General features: G+C 34.3%; 3 protein-coding genes across 8 annotated transcripts; 1 reads left to right on the top strand and 2 right to left on the bottom strand.

Annotated features, from left to right (window-relative positions):
• The first annotated feature begins 1,064 nt into the window (after nt 1-1,064).
• On the top strand, nt 1,065-2,597 carry LOC111300359 (transcription factor MYBS3-like). The gene is made up of 3 exons (XM_022895995.2): nt 1,065-1,469; nt 1,767-1,963; nt 2,085-2,597. Exons 1-3 carry the CDS (start codon nt 1,181-1,183, stop codon nt 2,370-2,372), a joined length of 774 nt encoding a protein of 257 aa, XP_022751730.1. The 5' UTR covers nt 1,065-1,180; the 3' UTR covers nt 2,373-2,597.
• A 4,203-nt stretch (nt 2,598-6,800) lies between these two features.
• On the bottom strand, nt 6,801-14,510 carry LOC111299156 (K(+) efflux antiporter 4-like). Of its 4 annotated transcripts, none has more exons than XR_002691252.2 (20): nt 14,125-14,510; nt 13,679-13,722; nt 13,126-13,184; nt 12,956-13,034; nt 12,732-12,793; nt 12,562-12,637; nt 12,309-12,383; nt 11,406-11,477; nt 11,243-11,326; nt 10,531-10,599; nt 10,232-10,309; nt 10,042-10,130; nt 9,844-9,940; nt 9,718-9,771; nt 9,388-9,483; nt 8,547-8,735; nt 8,381-8,454; nt 8,035-8,079; nt 7,550-7,639; nt 6,801-7,393 (listed from the first exon to the last, which is right to left on the bottom strand). XR_002691252.2 is itself a non-coding variant. In XM_022894189.2 (20 exons), exons 1-20 carry the CDS (start codon nt 14,339-14,341, stop codon nt 7,313-7,315), a joined length of 1,734 nt encoding a protein of 577 aa, XP_022749924.2. In that variant the 5' UTR covers nt 14,342-14,510; the 3' UTR covers nt 6,801-7,312. The 4 variants fall into 4 exon arrangements, 3 of the variants coding, with proteins under 3 accessions (XP_022749924.2, XP_022749926.2, XP_022749925.2); XM_022894189.2 differs by having other exon boundaries at nt 8,381-8,458; XM_022894191.2 differs by lacking the exon at nt 11,406-11,477 and having other exon boundaries at nt 8,381-8,458.
• Nucleotides 14,511-15,052: 542 nt separating this feature from the next.
• On the bottom strand, nt 15,053-18,713 carry LOC111300360 (S-adenosyl-L-methionine-dependent methyltransferases superfamily protein). 3 transcript variants are annotated; one of them, XM_089747195.1, is made up of 8 exons: nt 18,338-18,713; nt 18,047-18,105; nt 17,247-17,394; nt 17,089-17,169; nt 16,526-16,612; nt 16,151-16,236; nt 15,599-15,719; nt 15,053-15,324 (listed from the first exon to the last, which is right to left on the bottom strand). In XM_089747195.1, the coding sequence occupies exons 1-8, from the start codon at nt 18,617-18,619 to the stop codon at nt 15,247-15,249; spliced, it is 942 nt and encodes a 313-aa protein (XP_089603321.1). In that variant the 5' UTR covers nt 18,620-18,713; the 3' UTR covers nt 15,053-15,246. The 3 variants fall into 3 exon arrangements, with proteins under 3 accessions (XP_089603321.1, XP_022751731.2, XP_089603322.1); XM_022895996.2 differs by having other exon boundaries at nt 18,047-18,114; nt 18,338-18,710; XM_089747196.1 differs by lacking the exon at nt 16,526-16,612 and having other exon boundaries at nt 18,047-18,114.
• Nucleotides 18,714-19,833: the final 1,120 nt, after the last annotated feature.

The raw sequence follows: 19,833 nt of genomic DNA on the forward strand, positions 1-19,833 counted from the left end.
AATTTTGGTGAAATAATTAGGAATTGAAACATTCAAACGAGAGTATTCATAAGTGGGTTCTCCCTCAGCGTTGACAACACGATGAGTTTAGTTTTATTGAAATTCCCATGGATTTATATGTTTGCTGATCAACATCATGATATTATCAACTTTCAAACTTTGATTTTCCATGATATTTTATTTCCTATCCCTTCTCTCAAGTCACCTAACTACCCACCTCCAAACTATTGGAGGATCCTGTCCCCTATCTCTTATATTTCTTGATTAATTTTTTTTTCGTTTTTGTCCTTTTGTTTTGGTTGGTTTAGGAGTGAACGCTATTTATTTGCAATAAAGAAAACAAAAAAGAAAAAAAATAAGGGACTACCATGTGGTACCCCTTGATCATATACAGTTTATTCTAGCATAATCAAAATTGAAACTTTTAATATGCTATTATTTGTTTATTTAGTCTTCCAAACGTATAACGTTATTTTGAATTTTATATCAAGGCCCTGCGCATCATTAAATTATATATATAATCACTAAGTAATTAGAGGAAAATTATCCATATATAGTTGGATTTGAATTGCTCTATAATTCACATCTACAGAAAAGCCAGCTTTTGTACAGATTTTCTAGCAAATTATGCTCATAATTGTGATTTTGATGTTGTTAAGTTATTTTCTCCTTCTGCTTAAGGTAGATTGTTACAGGAAGACCTCTTAAGTGTTGCAAGGGCTAAGGCCTGTGTGGTGTAAGTGGTTTAACCGCTCTGTTGCACAAAATATAAATATATATATATGCATATATACACGTATTTGTATACTTGTATATGTAGACTGTAGACTGAGAGTTTGTCCATTGCATGACAGTATGTTTTCATGGGTCCCAATTCTACAATATGTACATATTATGCTAATCACCACATAGTGTAGAGAGGAAAAAAGAAAGAAAAGATGCGGATGGAGCATGAGATAATATTAGATATGATTTCTTGAAAGAGAAGTGTGCTTGTAATTTTCTTTTGTTTAGAACCCAAGTTGGAAAAATATCCAACTATAAACTATACCTCCATTTTCATAAACCCCACCTTATTCCATCATCATATAAACCACCAAACATCTCAGTTATTTGCTCTCTCTCTGAGTTTGTTATCTTTGGGTGTTGGTCTGAGAAGTTGAGCTTTGTCTGGAAGGAAATGGGCAGGAAGTGCTCACATTGCGGAAACACAGGCCATAATTCAAGGACCTGCAACACTTATAGAGCGACTGCTGTGGGAGGACTTAGGCTTTTTGGTGTTCAACTTGACATGTCTTCATCATCTGTTTCCATGAAGAAGAGTTTTAGCATGGATTGCTTGTCTTCAGCCCCTCCCTCATCGCCCTCTCCTTCTTCTTCTAGAGTTTCCATCGATGAAAATTCTGATAAAACTTCCATTGATTATCTATCTGATGGTCTCATGGGTCGATCTCCGGACAGGAAGAAGGGTTAGTTCTTAATCAGTACCTTTTATATTATATATCCTTTGATTGTCATCATATTCCTTAATTTGGCATCGATTTTGCTTTATCTTTATGTTGTTCGATCTGTTCATAAAATCATCTGCTACAACCTGTTTTGATCATCTTTATTCAGCCTGTTGATTGACTAGAAATTGATCAAATATTACTTATATGATGAAAAAAATTTTATTTTTATCAAAGAAACTGATTTAAAAAAAAAAGCTAGTACTGTAATAGTTAGATTATAACCATAATTAGTGTTTACATGGTTTGGATATTTAGGAGTTCCATGGACAGAAGAGGAACACCGAACATTTCTACTTGGGCTGGAGAAGCTAGGGAAAGGGGACTGGAGAGGCATCTCCAGAGACTTTGTGACTACAAGAACTCCAACCCAAGTTGCAAGTCATGCTCAAAAGTATTTTCTTCGACAGTCAACTCTCAACAAGAAGAAGCGACGTTCGAGCCTGTTTGACATGGTACGCACGGTTTTTGTTCAATTCTAGGTTTAATTGCCAGCTTTATTCCTTGGTTATATTCTGATAATCCTGATTATGAAACCATCTGTTAAGATTTTATTTCTTGTTCTGAACATGACAGGTTAGAGGCAGTAGCGTGGCTGGATCTCATGTTAACAGCTCTAACTCCCAGCCTAGTCATACAATTCCTCAATTAGGTTTGCATCATCATCATCATCATGCCATGCCCGTTAACCTGGAGCATGGGTTCAGTGATTTCCGGACAGAAACATCAAATGCAGCACAATCTAGCAATATCTCTCCAAATGTGGCGCCTGATCTGGAGCTCACGCTTGCCACCCCAAGGCCTTTAGAAGAAAATAAGTCATCCTCAAGAACCCTCCTTAACAGACCTATTAGCGTTACTTGACAACTTTGCAAGGATAAGATATACTGAATGAATAACCATGTCATTTCTGTTCAGGCTGATGAAGATGAAGGAACATACTATCCAGATTTAGGCAATTACTTTCGTTTATGATACATAGTTAATTTTTTGATAATACACTCATGGGTGTTTTCGGGTTTTGTTTGGATCTATTTTCTTTCTCGAATAATTTTAAAAGGCGACATTATAGCAGAATCATCCTTTTATTCTTTAATTTGCCAATGATTGCAGAATGTGAATTAGCCTATTGCTGGGCCTAAGCCATTTCCCCATTGTTTTTTGGTATGTGAAAGGACCACAAAGTCAGAAATAGCAGCAAGAAATGAATTAACTTTATGCATGTTTATTGTTTGCATTAGCGATGATTAACAAAGGCATCTTTCCCTTCACCCCCTCCTCTCCTCCAAAGGAGTCAGATTTTTTTTTTTCTTTTTCAATGCCCATACCGAACCACCTTTATGTCTGCTTTTGTTCATTCTAAAATGGGGTCTAAAAGGTGATGATTTACAATTGTGACAACTTCTCACTTCATTTTACTCCTAGCTGTGTTAACAGCGATAGATGTAGAAAAGAACCAAAGTGATGATCATTGAACCAAGACAAAGCACCCTTTAACTTCCTCTCTTTTAGAATAATACAAGTACGTATCATCCTTGTTTGGCTACGGGGAAAAGATAGGGAAAGGAAAAGAAGAAAGAAATGGAATCTGACCATGTGGGATTGTAAATGGTTGTCTTATGGTTTTAAAGTGCTAAGAGGAAGAAAATTTGTTGCTTCTTTTTCAGAGTTCCAAACTAGGAAAAAGGTATATGCTGAAGTGTAAATTGGTTCAGACTTCAGAAACTCAACTAAAATCAGGAATTTCAAATTAGAATTTGAATAATGTTGACCTATACAACTTACTGGAAGACAAAAAATGTTAGAAAAATGTCATCAAAATTATTCAAATCTTAATCCAAATCTGCCTACCTCTTAATTTCTATTTCATCTTTTTACAAGAAAATTTTGTAACTTTTTGTTTTTCCTCTTTACAGCTGGTCCACCTTACTCTGATTCTCTAGAAATTGATCAGGAAATGTTGATGAAGAGACTGCACTTTTTTATGAAAAGGTATATTCATGGCACATAATAATTGACGTTGGTGAATAAAAACATAAGAAAAGACAAGGTATGTCTTGTCATAGAAGGAAAAAAGGGACCATGCTATTTGCTTCTCCATAGATTGAAACTTCAGCTATCAGAAAACATTATTCTGGAATTGGGCCCTGTTACGGGGTCCTCTTCTAAGACAAAACACTGCTTGGCCAAACTTTCATCAAATATTTTCATTTCTTTTCTCTTTCTTTCCTTCCTACCAAACGGGTAAAGATCCTGAATTCGATTGACAGCTACAATATTCCTTGTTCCTGGGGAAACAAGTAGAATTTTGGTAACGTATACATATCAGGATATTCTTCTCTGTAATAAAAAAATCTTCAATTTCTTGAGTTGAATTATTACAGTAATGAAATAATAAATTAGCCTGTCAAAACAAACCAGACCAGAAGATTGAAACCGAAATAACAATTTGGAAAAAAAAATAACCACTTTGACTGCTGACTTTTAAAAAATTGTCAACACCCTCAAAGACTTCAATGCTGTTCAAAGTTAAAATGTCTTTGAAAGTTCAATGAATATAGTATTAACTCTGATTAATTCAACCCCGCATATGATTCAACCCAGTAATTTTTCAAGAGTTTTGACATCATTTAAATATCTTCCAATTTTGTTTTGATTGGCTGTGGGACCAAAACCTTGGATTTGTGCCAGTTCATGCATGTATATGACTCAGATGAAAATGACTCGTGTTCCAAAATTTTAGCATTGAAACAAAAGAAAATTGTGACTAGAAAACTGGCACACCTCCAGGCAATTTTTGACTCCACCTGAAATAAACTTGAAAGATAAGGAAAACAAGTAAGGAAATGAAGCTTGTCCTCAAGCTTAAAAACTTGGAATAATCTCCACATTATCACCTTGGAGCAGTACTGGCATTTAATTTTACCATTTTGCTGTTGAATGGACAACCATTGAAAGGACTTGAGAAGGAGTAAAGGGGGATCTCTATATCTTCTCCGATCATGGTATTGTAAGCAAACAAATAATAATAGCACATAAAAAAATCAACGACATCTAATAATTTCAAATAGATATTGTGATAAGATATAAAAATGATAAAAAAAAATATAATTTAAAAAAATATATATTTTATACGAAATAAATATAACTCAAATACATATTGTATCAAAATAAGATCCTATGGATATAGGTAGCTTTCTTGGATTTCACTCACTTCTGCCCGTCTGTCTGACGAGTGATGGACTGGTTTGGTTTGTCCAAATTGAAATTCATATCTCACAATTATGATCACTTTTAAGACACAGTGACATTTCAACAAACAAGACATGTTTTTATTTACTAGCTGTAAACATCAATGAGGTGTCAAGTTCAGTTCTTTGGAACCTTTTTGCCAGAGCCAAGCAACCATCTTATTTCCCATCCTTTGTGTACTCCTATGGATAATAAAAGCTTTATATATATATATATATATATACATATTCCTATTTGATCTATATGTATCTACACCTATCGAAATCAGATTGTGACATTAAAATTTGTAGGAAAAATTTTTTTTATTTGGAAGAAGAAAGATTCGAATTCTATTTTGAATTAAAAAATTATGCAATTATAATTGAATCAAATATGATGTTTAATATAATAATAGTTTTTAACTAATATTTTTTTCTACTTAAATTATTTGAATGGTATTGATTTTTTCGAAATTTAAAAAAAAATTTGACTTTAATGTATTTAATATTAAAATTAATTTTTTTTATAAAATTAAAGTTTCATGACTTTTAATGTCAAAAAGTAAAAAAAAAAAATTTTCAAAATAAGTTTTAAAATATAAAAAAGTAAAAATTTTAGATATTCAAAAAAAAAAATTTTAAAGACATAAAAAAAATGAATAAAAAATGGGACAAAGGGAGTAGTATGCAATTACAATTTACAAATGTACAATTTAAGTACTAAAGCCATTTCTTTTTCACGTCAATAATAGCCAAAGCTTGTGTCGCATTTGCCTTTGAAAAATGTTTAAAATGTTTAATCTATGAGCAACGTACCAATAATGACATGTACCCAAAAAAAAATGCACCAATAATGACCCTAATGTTAAAATATATATATAAGTATAGAATTAACAAGGACTTGGGTAAAACGAAGATGATTATAATGAAGAGAAAGAAATCATTGGAAAAATGAATATTTTTCCAATTTAACATGAATGTCATGTTCAACATTTGTTGCTTTCCTTAAAACTATTGTTTTGGCTTTTTTATGGGTAGAAAGTTATGTCACCAATGACATCAAGTTTGCGAACCATGTTTTATTCGTGTTGTTGACAAGGTCCTAATTGGACAAATCTCAGGCCAAAAATGTGGGTAACCCCTCAATTTTCTTATGGAATACCTTACTTAAAAATTACTAATAATTTCCTTCACTTACCTTTCTTTTCTTTTAATTATTAATCCTAAAATTTATTCGGTTATAAATACTGATTAAGAGTTGTTAAGATGTTATTTTTTAATATATATATATATATATATTTATTTATTTACCCCAAAAAATTACATTTAATGTATTATTTTTATCACATTTAAAGAGAAATAATATAGTTATAAAAGTTATTAATTATTACTAACATTTACAAAGTTAAATGTTAGAGGAAAAGTAATAATAAACCAAACAAAAATGTAATTTGAAAAATAACTACAATCAAAACTTGAAATTTCAAACTAAATAAATGTTTTGTGATTGATGAAAAGATACCAAACAAACTATTACTTAGCTTTGTCTTTATAAAGTGTAAGAACGTGTAAGAAAGCTCCACAAATCCTTATCAAAAATATAGAAAAAAAAAAAAAAACAATACTGTCGATTTTACCTACTTGAAGGCAATATGGATTTTCAAATTTTAATGATCGCTTTCGTAATAAATTAACATTTGATCTACCCATATATATAATAAATATTGCATTTAAAGCATAATTAATACTTGTTATTTTTGTTTATATATATATATAGCAATAGGCAATAGCTCTTAGTGCCAATTTTATAAGGAAAGAAATAAAATAAGGCTTCAGGTGAACATTAATATTTACAAAAGAAAATAAAAAGGTAGGAACTTGGCTTTCATTACAGGATGCGAAATTAAAAAAAAAAAAAAAAAAAAAAACCCGCATGCGAAGGTTAGTAAAATCAGCAATCAAATGAAGGAAAGAGGGATTAATTATGATACTTTTATTCAAAATCAAGATATTCCTTCTGCTGCAACAATTAATCATTATTTCTTAAATATAAACAGTTGAATAAAAGTTTATCAAATGATCTTAATATGTGAAACAAAATTTTATTTTACAAGATCAAGGTGCGGTATCCACAGGAACCAAAACATGAACAGATACACTTGCAATTTGTAGCCTGGCTAATAGCTCACCCAGGAAAAAAGAAAAAGAAAAAAGAAAAAAGGATGAAATAAAACAAATAAACCAATCAATTGAACTGGGTAAAAGGGAAAAGATTGAAATAATACGTTAGAAATGGACCCTATTTTACAAAGGTCATCAGGGAAAGTTTAATGTGATGATCAGAACCAACATTAGGAGGAGGAAGGAGGATCATATTTATATTGCTGTTCATATCTCAGTGCTGGCTGTTTTTTGCACGGTCTTTGCTTGGTCATGGGAAGGTGGGAATGGAAAAGAACCTGTTCACTCAGTCAACTTCCTTTGCACTTTTAATCACCTGTCCTCCAGAGTATAACAACCCCATCAGGTAAAGGCTGAAATTGGCAATTTTCTGGTTCATGTTTTTATTTATTATCATGAATCATGAGAGCCTTGGACCATCAAAGTAATACGCTTAGCACTGTCCGCCCGAACAGTATCTCCTTTAAAACCAATCTGGGAGGAGAAATCATATTCAACATAACCTCAAAACACTTGTTCCCGCAAGAATCAGGTAAAAATTTAAAACAGGTGCAACCCTCTCTTCAGTAATCTGTTATCAGAATAATAACATTATACCATTAAGTTTACATTCAAAGGCAGATGGATTACCTCAGCTGGACTATCAGCAGGGAACCACCGCAAGAGCACACCAAGATGAACAACAGCTGGAATCAGCTTGAAAAGCAATGGAGTAGTCACCTGCAAGATTATTTTACGAGCACAATTTGAACCTTAATAGAAATTTAGTTTAGTGCTCTATCATAGAATGCTATTTTAACAACAAAAGAACTTCATGAAATTGGCTAGTGTCAGCTAAATCAGGCACTTAAAAGGTAAAGTTTCCATTCTGAACCGAAAATGCTTAAACCAATTGCATTGTTTCTAATAGACTATTGTTCTGGAACCTATAAGCAGAAGAAGCAACTGCAGCAAGACATTTATTGCAGTTGCACATGTTCAAACAACCCGCCAGTTGCATGTTCACTACTCACAATCAGAATAGTAAACCCACAAAGATTCTCAAAAGTCATTTTTTTTCTTGAATAGAATATAATGTCAAATGCTAATGCAAGCACATATAATGACTCACATACCAAACTAAGAGCTGTTGTGCCCAGAAGTAGCCGGTAAAGTTTACCCTACAGCAATGACAAAAATTTCAGCAATACTGTCAGTAAGGAAGCTTCAGAAAAAAGAACTGAAGTACTTGTTTTCAGATAAAGGTGCATGATTTTCTTAACACTTCTAAATTCAGATAAAAATGTATGATGTTCTTAACAACACTTATAAATTAAGTAAATTCATCAGTCAGATAACACTGTAGGAGATCTGGGCAACCTCAGGGTTACAGGAAGGTGGGGGGTGAAGAGAGAGAGAGAGTCAGACACATACGCAGTAGTAACTTCAATTATATGATGATTAAAGCAATGGAGTTCAAACCTCAACTAGATGAAGATTAGAAGCACGACTTAGAAGAACAAAAGCAAATTCTCCAATCTGGGCCAAAGACATCCCTACCTACACAATAAGTTAAAAGGAACTAAGGTCCCTTTATAGAATGATGTCAAAATAAATACACAATGCAAGTGGTATGCTCAACTCATACAAGAATCGAAGTTTTGTTGCTGTATCTAAATCCCTTGACAACTGCAGCAACTACCATTGTTTTAATAATAATCACCAATATTACAGCTGCTAGCAATATATCAACGTGATTCCAAAGGAAATGCACATGAATCAACATCCCAATACTGGCAAGGAAAAGAGCAGCAAAGAAATTGCGAATGGGTTCGACCTGTATATAAGAGAGAGAAAACCAAGGCAGAATTTCATTGGTTAGCAGATGTATGCATAAGGAATCAATGCATAACAAGGCAAGAACACCATTGTAACATACTATCTTGTATTAGTTCAGAGTACAAACAAAAAATATGAATAAAAAAAAGTTCAGATATACTAATATCTGAACTTATATTCACAATAAAGCTCTCATGCATGCTTCATAAACCAAATTAAACTTGAGGAAAAAAGTTCCAGTAAGTAGAAAATACCAATTAAAACCCTAGAGGCCACACCAAGATGGTTATGGTCGTGCCTGATGGACACAAGACTGTCCTAACTGCACATCTAGTACAGACAGGACTCTGAATTACCTTACTACAAGAACCACTCATCTTACACCATCAGTAATTGCCTTTAGCTGATTCAATAACATTAAGACTGATAACTCAGTCTAGAAAGGGATTACAATATTTACTCTGTGCAGAGATGGCCAATGAGCTCACATAACAATTGATTTAAGTAGGAAGTTAACATATTTTTGATCATACATAAATCTACTTCACAATGCAAATCACTTAACCACAAAAAGGACTTCGAGAGAAGCATAACAAAAGTAATCAGGCATTGCAAGTTCCAGAAAGAGTACACAAAACTAGAAATCTTACTTGTTCAAGCGTATGCTGACCCAGATCAGTGGTTGATATCATCACTCCCGCGGCAAAGGAACCCAGCTCAAGGCTTAGACCCAGCTTATCACTACACTGGAGTTTTACAACAAGCAATGTTACGTGTATATATATACACATAATTGTAGATTGCTAACCGAATGAAAAGGTAAGTAGGTCTTTTTGGTTGGAAAAGAAAAGCTGCAAGAATGAGCAAGCACAAAAAGTGAAGAAACTCATGCAATAAAATGAGAGATCGTTCTGATGTTTATGTTGCAATGAAATGCTAAGTTCATTACAATGCAAGAAGTAAGAAGGGAATGAGCAAACCCAAGCAACAAGCAAGCAGAATGCCACGGATGCCAACTGATAGAGCTCATTAGTCTGTGCAAGTAAATATTTGTGTTAATAAATCTCTACATGGATTAAAGAACAAAACCAAATAATACATGTTACCTCTGATGATAGGCTTATCATGAGCTTAAGAAACCATGGGACACAAGTCCGAGATAATATTGTCAAAATGGCCAGAAATGAGATTAAAACCACCAACCTGAAGATTGACAGAAAATTTATCATTAGAAACCTACAAACAGAGAAGATCTTTGCCTCACCTGAATCAAAGCGAGCTGATCCTATAGATTTTTCATTTACGATTTAGTCATGGATAATAATCCTTGAAGGATGCCAGAACTGCCACCTAGAACTGGAAGTAAAGCAAACAGCAAACCCACAGCGCAGTCCTGCCAACCATAATAGTTCAGAACTTCATACTAGCTAAGTATCTATGCACAACTAAAGTCAATATTCTTTTGACTGATATGTTGACCGAGAAAATAAATACCTGTAAGATAAGAGTTCCAATTGTAACCTGACCATGAAGGGCACTTGTACTATTCCTTTCCATCAAAAATTTCAAAACCTGGAACCACAAAATACAAAGCAGTCATCATGAGAGTAAAAGAAAACTACTTGTATATGGAAGGCAAATATTTGTAAAAGTGATTCCATGAACAAGCACCTGTCTCTATCCAAATTGAGAGAGAAATTAACCGACAAGGTCAAGATTCATGCAAACTGTAATATACTAAAAGTTTTCACCATTCCAAGTTCTCATTAGATATGCAGTTCATAGAGGCTTACCACTGCTGTAGAAGACATAGACAAGAATGCACCAACGAAAACCCCCTCTGAAGGTTTACCCCCACATAACTGCAAAAAGCATGAAGCTGCATTCATCAAAAACTCATAAATATAATACTCTGAGTAATGGAGAAGGTAAATGTTATAAGACTAGTAAAATAAGGAAAAAAAATAGAAAAACAGCATATCTTCTCCAATTTAAAAAGCAGCACTTTAGTCCACATGCCTAATTGAACAAACAAATGAATGGGTCCTCGCCCAACTGAGGAGAAAGAGTAAATAATATCTAGCCAGAGCCCAAACAACCATTGAATAATGCTCACTTATGCTGTTATGCTAGATGTTTTATAAGTGCAGTACATGAATGATAAAATTTGTAGGAAATGTATCATTCACAGCTTCTGAAGTAAATGTTGGAATCATATGACCAACACCTGCAGTTTTGTGCACATACCACTAATGTGAGTGTAAAACAACTGAGGACAGAAACTAGAGAGACCAATAATTCGAGCTCAAGCCAGTTTAGGCATAAGAAATATTCGGTGGCTTCTCTAGAATACAATTAAAATCTCAGTTCTCTATTGGGTACAAAATACAAACCTTATATAATAAAACAAAGAATCTAAGAAATGCAAAGGTTATTATGTGGTAAGGTTTTAGATATCAAACAACAAACATTTACATATGATATGTCTACCAATAACAGACATACCGAGACTGTTATACCACACAAGCACATGAATAGAAAAATTTGGAGAAGACCTCCAAGGACAGCAACTGCTCGAACAACACGAAGCTGTAAAAACGGTTACCAGGTTAGTGTCATTAATCATAGGAATGAATCTAATAGGGAAGTACAAGGCAACAAGCAAAACCTTTGTTGTTGAAAACTCCAAGCCTAGTGCAAAAAGAAGAAATATTACACCAAATTGAGCCACTGTTTCAACCTAAATGCATGTGCCAATAAAAATAAGAACATAGTAAGGGAAATTATTTGAAAAATGAAAAGAGATGTCGGCTTCGATCACTACCACAGTTTCCTTAAACAAAATTCATGAAGAATTAATAAGACATTTTTGTTTTGTTTGCTACAGCAGCACAAGTAATAGCACGTGTACCATTACCATTTTGATGCATATGGCATGGTTCTCTTTCTAGGAACCTATGCATGCAGGCAAATGTCAAACCAGTAGAAACTATGAAAACTATATTCTAACCAAAGCTGAAATTTTAAAAATTTTACAGGCATCAATAGAGAACAAGGGTACTGGGTGACAGTAGGCCTCAGTTCTTGCATTAGCAAGTAAATATGGTAGTTGTAGACTATACCACGTCATGCTCATAGGCTTTAGTTGGTTTACATATGTTAGTTTAGATATGCAACTAAACAGCTATCTCTATTTATTATAACACAATAGCATACATTTCATCCTAAATCCTAACTCAGCATCATGATTTTTAAAGTGTCTAAAATGTGTTGGACTCTTATATAACTCACTTACAAAATCTCCCCAAATCCCCCATTTTTCTATTTTCCTATAGGGGCTTAATAGGTCCAATGCTTAAATGCAACCCCTCCCCCCAGGCCAAAAAAAATGATTCATTGTAGGAAGGAGATTAGGATATCCTGCCTTATTCAGGTAACCAACTTCAACCTCACTTCTTATGTCTTGATGTTTAATCCACCAATGAATTAACATAAAGATGTTTAGGACAATGAGTTTCCTAAGCTAAAGATAAGTAAACTGCCAACTAGCATCCAAGCGGAAGCAACATACTTGCACCATTTCACCAACAAAGCTAAAACCACCAGGCCCAATAATAGATCCTGCAAGCAGATATCCAGTAATAACCTGAAATTTCCAAATGCAAAGGTGAGGCTCTCCGTTAGAGAAGACCTATCACTGTGAATCAAGAACAAGTTTTACAAAGCTTTTACAAAGAGACAGAGAATGAATCAAACAAGCAGAACAATATTGCAAAGGGTGAAAACCAATGGAATAAAGAACATGAAAGGTACAGCAGTGGTACCGGTTGTCCAGCACAAGCAAAAGCAATGCCACCACATGTAGCAGAGACAATGACAACTACCAGATCTGATATTAATCTGCACAAGGATTTTAGAACAATCAAAAAGTGTTTCCATTACAATTGTAACAGCATCAAAATTAAATACAAAAAATATTTAACAAAAGTATAACCTTAAGTCTAGTTGTAGAACAGGATATTTCGACTTTGGATTGGATATTATAAAGACATTGTCCTGGAAAGAAATATCCCAACATAATCAACATTTAATGTCCTTAAAATATAACAACTCTAAAAGTACAATTGCTTTAAGCAGTATTGTCATAATTCAATATAAACGCCAAGGCAAAGTGTCAACTGGATAGAAGAAGTTTCCTAAGACTTTTGCAGAACATACATTTTGATCTATCAATGTTGGCGCATCTTCTGCTCCATTTTCATTATCCAAATGGAAAACATCATGGAGCTGAAACGACCTGACATAAGGCTCAAAAAAATGTAAGCTGTCCTCTGGGTTAATGAAGCGAAATCCCTAAAATATCAGAAGAGGTAGGGTTTAACTCTTACTTCTCTTCCTTGGTCTCGTTTTTCTTGGTCTTAACTCTAGCAACAGTTTCCAAGACAGCCTAACAAAAATAAACCAATTACATTATCACCACCCAAGAGCAAGAGTTTCTTTAATACTCAATAGAAAATTCATAAACAGAAAAGTATTTTATAATTCAATCAACAAAATATACTTCATTTTCCATTACCAGAAAAATCACTCATTTATTGCAAGAGTGGCATGGTTGTGTACTGGTCTCAAAAGTTTTTCTCCCTTGAAAACTAGAATGGATATTATCCAAATTATAACTAATCCTAAAAGTAACAATGATTAATATCTGGTCCAAGATTTCTTTTTCAGGTTTAGGTCCTTTAAACACTAAAATTGAAATTGTAATTTAAACAGCAGCCAACTGCCTTAAAGGCCTATTCGCATTCCTATGTTGAGAGATGGAACGCAACAAAAGAATCCATACTTTTGACTGCTTAAAATGTGCACATAATCACTTTCAAAACTAAAAGGTCATAGAAAATGAATAACAATATTAGAAAATGTCACTAGCCTACCACCAACCTGCTTCCCCGCGACACTATTGTTGAAACTACCAGGATCAGTGGCTGCAAAAGAAAACACTAGTAAGAATTTCAATAATTGAAACTGAATGAATAGAGGAATTCACCTAAGCCGAATAAGCATTATATTTTATAACTTATAATACAAAAAGAAAAAACAAGCAATTTCATCTTTCTACTTCTCATTTTCACTGCAAAATTTAAAGCTCTTTACGCAAATACCTACAATTTTCTAAATAAAATAATGCGAACAAATATACGGAAAATAAAATAAAATAAATAAATTTTAAAATTAAACATTTTAATGAAAAATACAGAACTAAGAGAAATTGAGTGAAACTAAAGCTGATCTACAGACTTCAAAACCCTAGCTCAACCACCATTAATACTGAAACAAATGCAAATGCAAAAAGAGAGAGCTTGCGAGAGTTCAGATCTAGTACAGACCTTCATTTTGGTCAGTGTCATTGAATTCCTTCTCAAGAGCGCGATCGATCATGTCGGCGAAACTATCCTCTCTGGATCTCGGGTCCGAGAAATTGGACTGAGCGGCAGTGACATTGATCTCCGACGCAGACTGGGACTGGGCGTCAATGGCGGCGACCGAAGCAAAGAATACGAAGAGATCGCAAATGAATAAGAGAGCCACGAGTCCCCTCCTCATTGCCGAGGTTTTAGTGAGAGAAAAGAAAAGAAAAGAAATACGTAGAGAGTGTAAAGGTGAACGGAAAGGTGCGCAGAAATAGTAGAAGCGTAAGTTAGCAAAACAAGGAGCGAGGGTGTTGGATTTGCGCCTTTCGTCCTTCCTTTTCTTTCTCTTCTCTCTGTGGTTTGGGGAGAACGAGAGGGAAAAAATGGTGGTTAAGTAAAAGTACAAAAAAGTCCTTTAACTTGAGATACTGTAGACTCAAATCAGTACTGATCCTGCTCCTACGCGCTCAACGATATCGCGTGTAAAGAACGCAGTGTTTTGAAGATTGCGCCGCTAAACTGAGTCCCTAAAAAAAAAAAAATTGGAATTCCAAAACGGGAATTGCACTAGCAAAGTAGTTGGGCTGTGATTTCACGCTCCCCATTGAAAAGCTGGAATTTCTTCCCGACCAGAAAGTATGTTGTTTTTGGGCTCATAGTTTAGAGATGCCCAAAAATCGGATAGCTAGTCCAAATCTATAAGCTCGGAAAATTTCGGGCTGGGCTTAGACATAGCTCTTTAAGCCTAAATTAAGTTTGATGTTTAATATATTAATAAATAAAACTTTTTTATTTAATTTTAGTTTTAAACTATATTTTAAAATATTAAAATATAGGATATTTTAATATTTTAATTATGCCCTTCATATATTTCCAAAGGTAAAAAATGCAATATTGTAATTGCTATAATTAAAATAATCATTGTAAATTACTGAATAATATTTAGAACACTGTGCAATAGATTTAGTTAAATATTAAGTAATGCAATTCAGAGATCCTTTGTTTCCCTTCCAAAATTTGCGAAAAAAAGGGAACAAAAAAGAAGAAGAAACTCATTGATTGGAAGAAATTTCTCATAATCTTCAGCCCGGTAGCTTCTTAAGCTGTATAGAGCTTCCTAGAGTAAACAATGTACATAGGATCTGAGCGTCCAGGATTAGGAGATATATCAACAGCCTGCAGCCAGAAGCGAATTTTTTTAGAAGAAAGATCAGATTAGAATTTATCATCAGCTTGAGTGCCTTTAAATATAGGATATGCTCATTTGAATGCACATGGATTTACATCAATAGGCTGTGCATCAGCATATTCCGGTCAATATCAGCGGATATTATATAAAAAACAACCCCACTCTCTCTCTCGACACACAGCAAATATATAGAGCTAAGAGATTGCCAGCTAGTGGTTATCCAAGAACAACTTCATGGGTGAAATATTGAAGTTTATTTACCTGAGGAGGTTCAAATCCACCAGCATAATGGAAATATGACCCGACAATCACAACATGATCGGTGTCACCAGTGGATGTCCATATAGAGATTGCTTTTGTCCAAAAGCAACGATTGGAAAAGCTGTTCAGAAATGAATTACATCAAGTTAAAAAAAGTTAAAAGTTTTTGGATGCATAAAAATGGTTGAACAAAGAAATGGAAGATGCAATAGAAACAAGAAACATTGAAGGTATCTAGCAGACAGAAGTTCTATTGCAATACTAAATCATAAAAAAAAAAATGTGGTGCAATTATAGCCAAGGCTATAAATCACACAGGTTGTAGAAACAACAAGAAATACTGCCAGAAAATCAACATGACATGAGCTTAGTGATGATGGAAAATCAAATTCTTATTGAGTTGGAACTTACTAAATCTTTTCATTAGTTGTCAAGAATCACTTCATGGAAACAGACAATTCTTATAACAGATTGTAAAAAGCAAAAAAAATTAATAAAATTTGATCTCAAACTTGAATGCAATCATTAGTAATAAGTAGATGAAAACTTCACCTCATTATAGCTAATCCACCGGGCTTAAGAATCCGGCGCATCTCTTTGAAAACATCAAGAGGCTTTGTTAGATAATCAACACTGACCTACACATTTCGAAGTTAATCATGTAAGCATCCTTAAGATGTCATGTTTAAAAGCATACTTGGAGTTGGTTGTAGGCATCCAAAACTTAGAAAGTATGATTCTGCTCGGAGATAAGCATATAAGCCAAGCTTTCACAGAAGAAGTTCAAAAAATCCTGAAGCATCCTTCAGTTCATCCAAAGTAGGACAAGAAGAAGAGAGAAAGGAATAACTGATGTGCAAAAGGCAATTTTAAAAGTGAAACTTCAAAAGACAAGGAGATATTGAAGAGATGAGAAAAAGCACCTACCACATTAGTAATAACATCAAAGGAATTATCTTCAAATGGAAGCTTAGGATTCAAATTTAAGTCTTGCACAACATACTCTGTTAGAACCTACAAAGACAAATAATTAAAGTAATACTAATCTCCTCATCACATCAGTATATACGTTATTAATTGAAAAAGTCAGGCAAGGCTATAACTCCCTTGCTCAGAAACACAACAATGTCTTGAACTAGACATGTTTCAAAGTGATTCCATTAACTGCAGTATCACATTTCAGTTGTACCAATGAACTCAGTCAGATGAGAGTCAGATGACAATCATCTAGAAAGAATATCAAGACAAAAATAATAGCTGCAGTAGTGGAGACCTCTTGTACAGAGTAACTTAATGCTATGATTTGAATAGAACTTGTTAATCTGTTACAATTTTGATGGAGTCTACTTATTAAATTAACTAAATCGTTAAAGTTGTCGTTGCTAAAGTCAGCCTCATATAGCAGCAGTTTGATGACCAGCTTCAAGATTTTTGAAAATGTACTTATAAGCCGACTGTTACAAAAGCGACAAGAAAAATTTTAATCTCACAGGATTTTGCTTGAGCTCTTCTTCGTTCATGCCCGTTCCAACTACCCGTTCTTGCTTGTATCCTTTTGGAAAATGACTGACCTAAACATAACGACAAGAACTGGGTCATGAGAATGCAATAGAGAAAGAAGCTGATCTCAACATCAAGAATGTCTTACCCAACTGCTGCACATATCGAAGATGCTCACTCCGGGAGTATTGCTGGGAGGGAAAACCTCTGAATAGTACTTACTAAGTGCAGCAATGGCTGGATCATCAATGTGTGTAACAAAGCGAGGAGCTTCGTAGAACAGTGAATCTGGTGATCTGAAACATATCAAAAGGTGCATTACAGCCATGAAAATCTGGAAACCTGGTCAATATACTTAACATTGAGGATGAAACTTTGAAATCATTTAAGCAAAGCATAACTTTCAGCTAAATTATATCTTCTTGATTGAACAACTCATTAAAGCATTAAATCTTGTAATCAATATAGTATAGGATGATAAATGCAAGGATGAATTGTGGAGTGCTGTAAGATTTCCTGTTTGTTTGACAGTACAACGAACTTCATTTTCTATTTTATTCTAGCAAAGTTTAGAGGATATTACGAGAGATATAGGCAGAAAGTACAGCGTGCTTGATTGAAACCTAAAGCCCTTATTCTAGGAGAAATTAGAGGTTCAACAGAGTCATGTTCTTTGAAGTTTGAACAAAGGGTTTGCCAAACATGTCTCACATCAACACCCTCATTCATCTAAAATTGGTAATAGATGCTTCAAAATTTACTTCTCTAATCTCCAACCAGCAATCACAAATATGTATAATCATCATGAAGATGGTGAGTAACAGCAGATAGGAAATTAACGTATGGAAGAAGCAAAGCATGAACAAAATTAGATGAATAATCTCAAGGAAAGCAGAAATTTAACATAGATTTCAATTTAAACAGAAAATTTTAGTTTGTATTATTTACTCATCAAAACGTTGGAAATCCTCATCATTGAAGGGGAACTGTTCTGGCCATTCCACATTCTGCAATACCTGTGCAGTAAAGTGAGGGAATTTGGCATCTCAATCTGAGAGAATAACAATTTCCATTTGAATTTTAGTGATGAAATATAGCATTAGAACAATGGTGGGCTCATAGGTTCATTAATGTTTCAAATTTCAACTCCTCCATAACCCACGGACATAATTCAAAGTGCATGAAAATGAAACCCAGAAAACAAATCAACAAAAGAATTAGTAAACATTGAAAATGCACCTGTTCAACAGCCCCGTTGTGCCTTGCAGAAGCAATGAAAGATTTGCAATTGCCAGCCATGTTCATATACTGAGCCCAAAAAGAAGTCCCTAAGCCTAGCACCAGCCTACGGGGCAGTCTACCACCATTGTTCCATTTTTTCAGCTTACTCGAAGGACTAGAAACAGAATTAACAGCGCGAGCACGAACCGTAGCAGAAGTCAAACAAGAATAGCCAACACCGCCCCAGACAGGGAACCTTTGTTGCAGTTGAAGTCCGAGGATTACCATCTTTGATAACATCTCATCATATATATATAGATTAGTGCTTTTATATGCTGCTACTTGGGATACGGTAGCATGCACGTGGGGCCTTTATAGCCGTAGGATTGAAGAAGATAGATGTTCTGTTGACGATGATAGTCAAGGTTGTCAATGAAGAAAGTGCCCAGACAAGGGTGTGGTTTATATTATTTGGTGTCTGATCTTATACAAGTGATTCTCGTTTGGTTAACGTGGATATCCTTCTCGTCATCATTTGTTTCCAAAGTCTACGATTTGACAAATTGATTCCAAACAGATTTAGCCTCCAAATTCTGAACATCAGCACAAAATGATCCTTAAACAGGAAATCACTTGAGAAAACTAAACGGGAGTTTCATTTCATCTAACAGAAAAAAAAAAAAAAAAAAAGATGGCATTCTTTGTTGTTCCCGGATGAATGGCACAGGGTGAATCCACATTGGCAAAATGAATATGGGATTCATAGCATCAAACTTCCAAAGTTCAAAAGCCCTTAACGTTTGAGAAAATTAATCGAAGATCGTTACTGAATCGACAAATGAACCCATATTTGTGAACGCTACTACCAAGCTTGATAGGCCCAAATCAGTCCATGGATCAAAATGATGGACCAAACCAGGGCAATATCATCATCCTGAATCGTTACGTGAAGATCGGGGGCACCGGGAAACCGCAAGGTAACCACGCCAAGATACAATTTTCGTGTCAAAAGAAAGCCTATCATCTTTAAATAATCTAATAGCCATCTAGTGTAGAATAATCAAATGCCTGTAAGCTTGCAGCAACTAAGATAAAGAATTCCAAGGAAAGTGTGAATCAAATGTCAGCACCATTTGGCAATAAGCATATGGCTTTTTAGTATGGTTGCGTTCCATCTGCAAGGGTCTAAAAGCCAAGACTAATGACACAGGTTTAATTACCATGAAAAAGAGAAACAATAATCATGCAAAATGAAGTGATTGTCAAGGTGGAAACTATAACAAATAAAAAAAATAATAATAATAAAATTCATGGCTGTACAGTGGCTCCCATGAACAGGGGAAGGAAAATCATGCAATTGTGCTAATCTTGCCTTTATCCAGCTGATGAATTATTAAAACTTGCTCAATGACAAAATTTGATAACATATTAGATAAATTATTAGTATGGATAATGATTCTTTTGTTTGGTTGCATCATCATGTTGGAAGTTGACTTGACAATTGGATCTTATCA

This window comes from Durio zibethinus, chromosome 18 (assembly GCF_047325235.1).
Source record: "Durio zibethinus cultivar Kanyao isolate XHJ-2024 chromosome 18, ASM4732523v1, whole genome shotgun sequence".
Taxonomy (NCBI): Eukaryota; Viridiplantae; Streptophyta; class Magnoliopsida; order Malvales; family Malvaceae; genus Durio; species Durio zibethinus.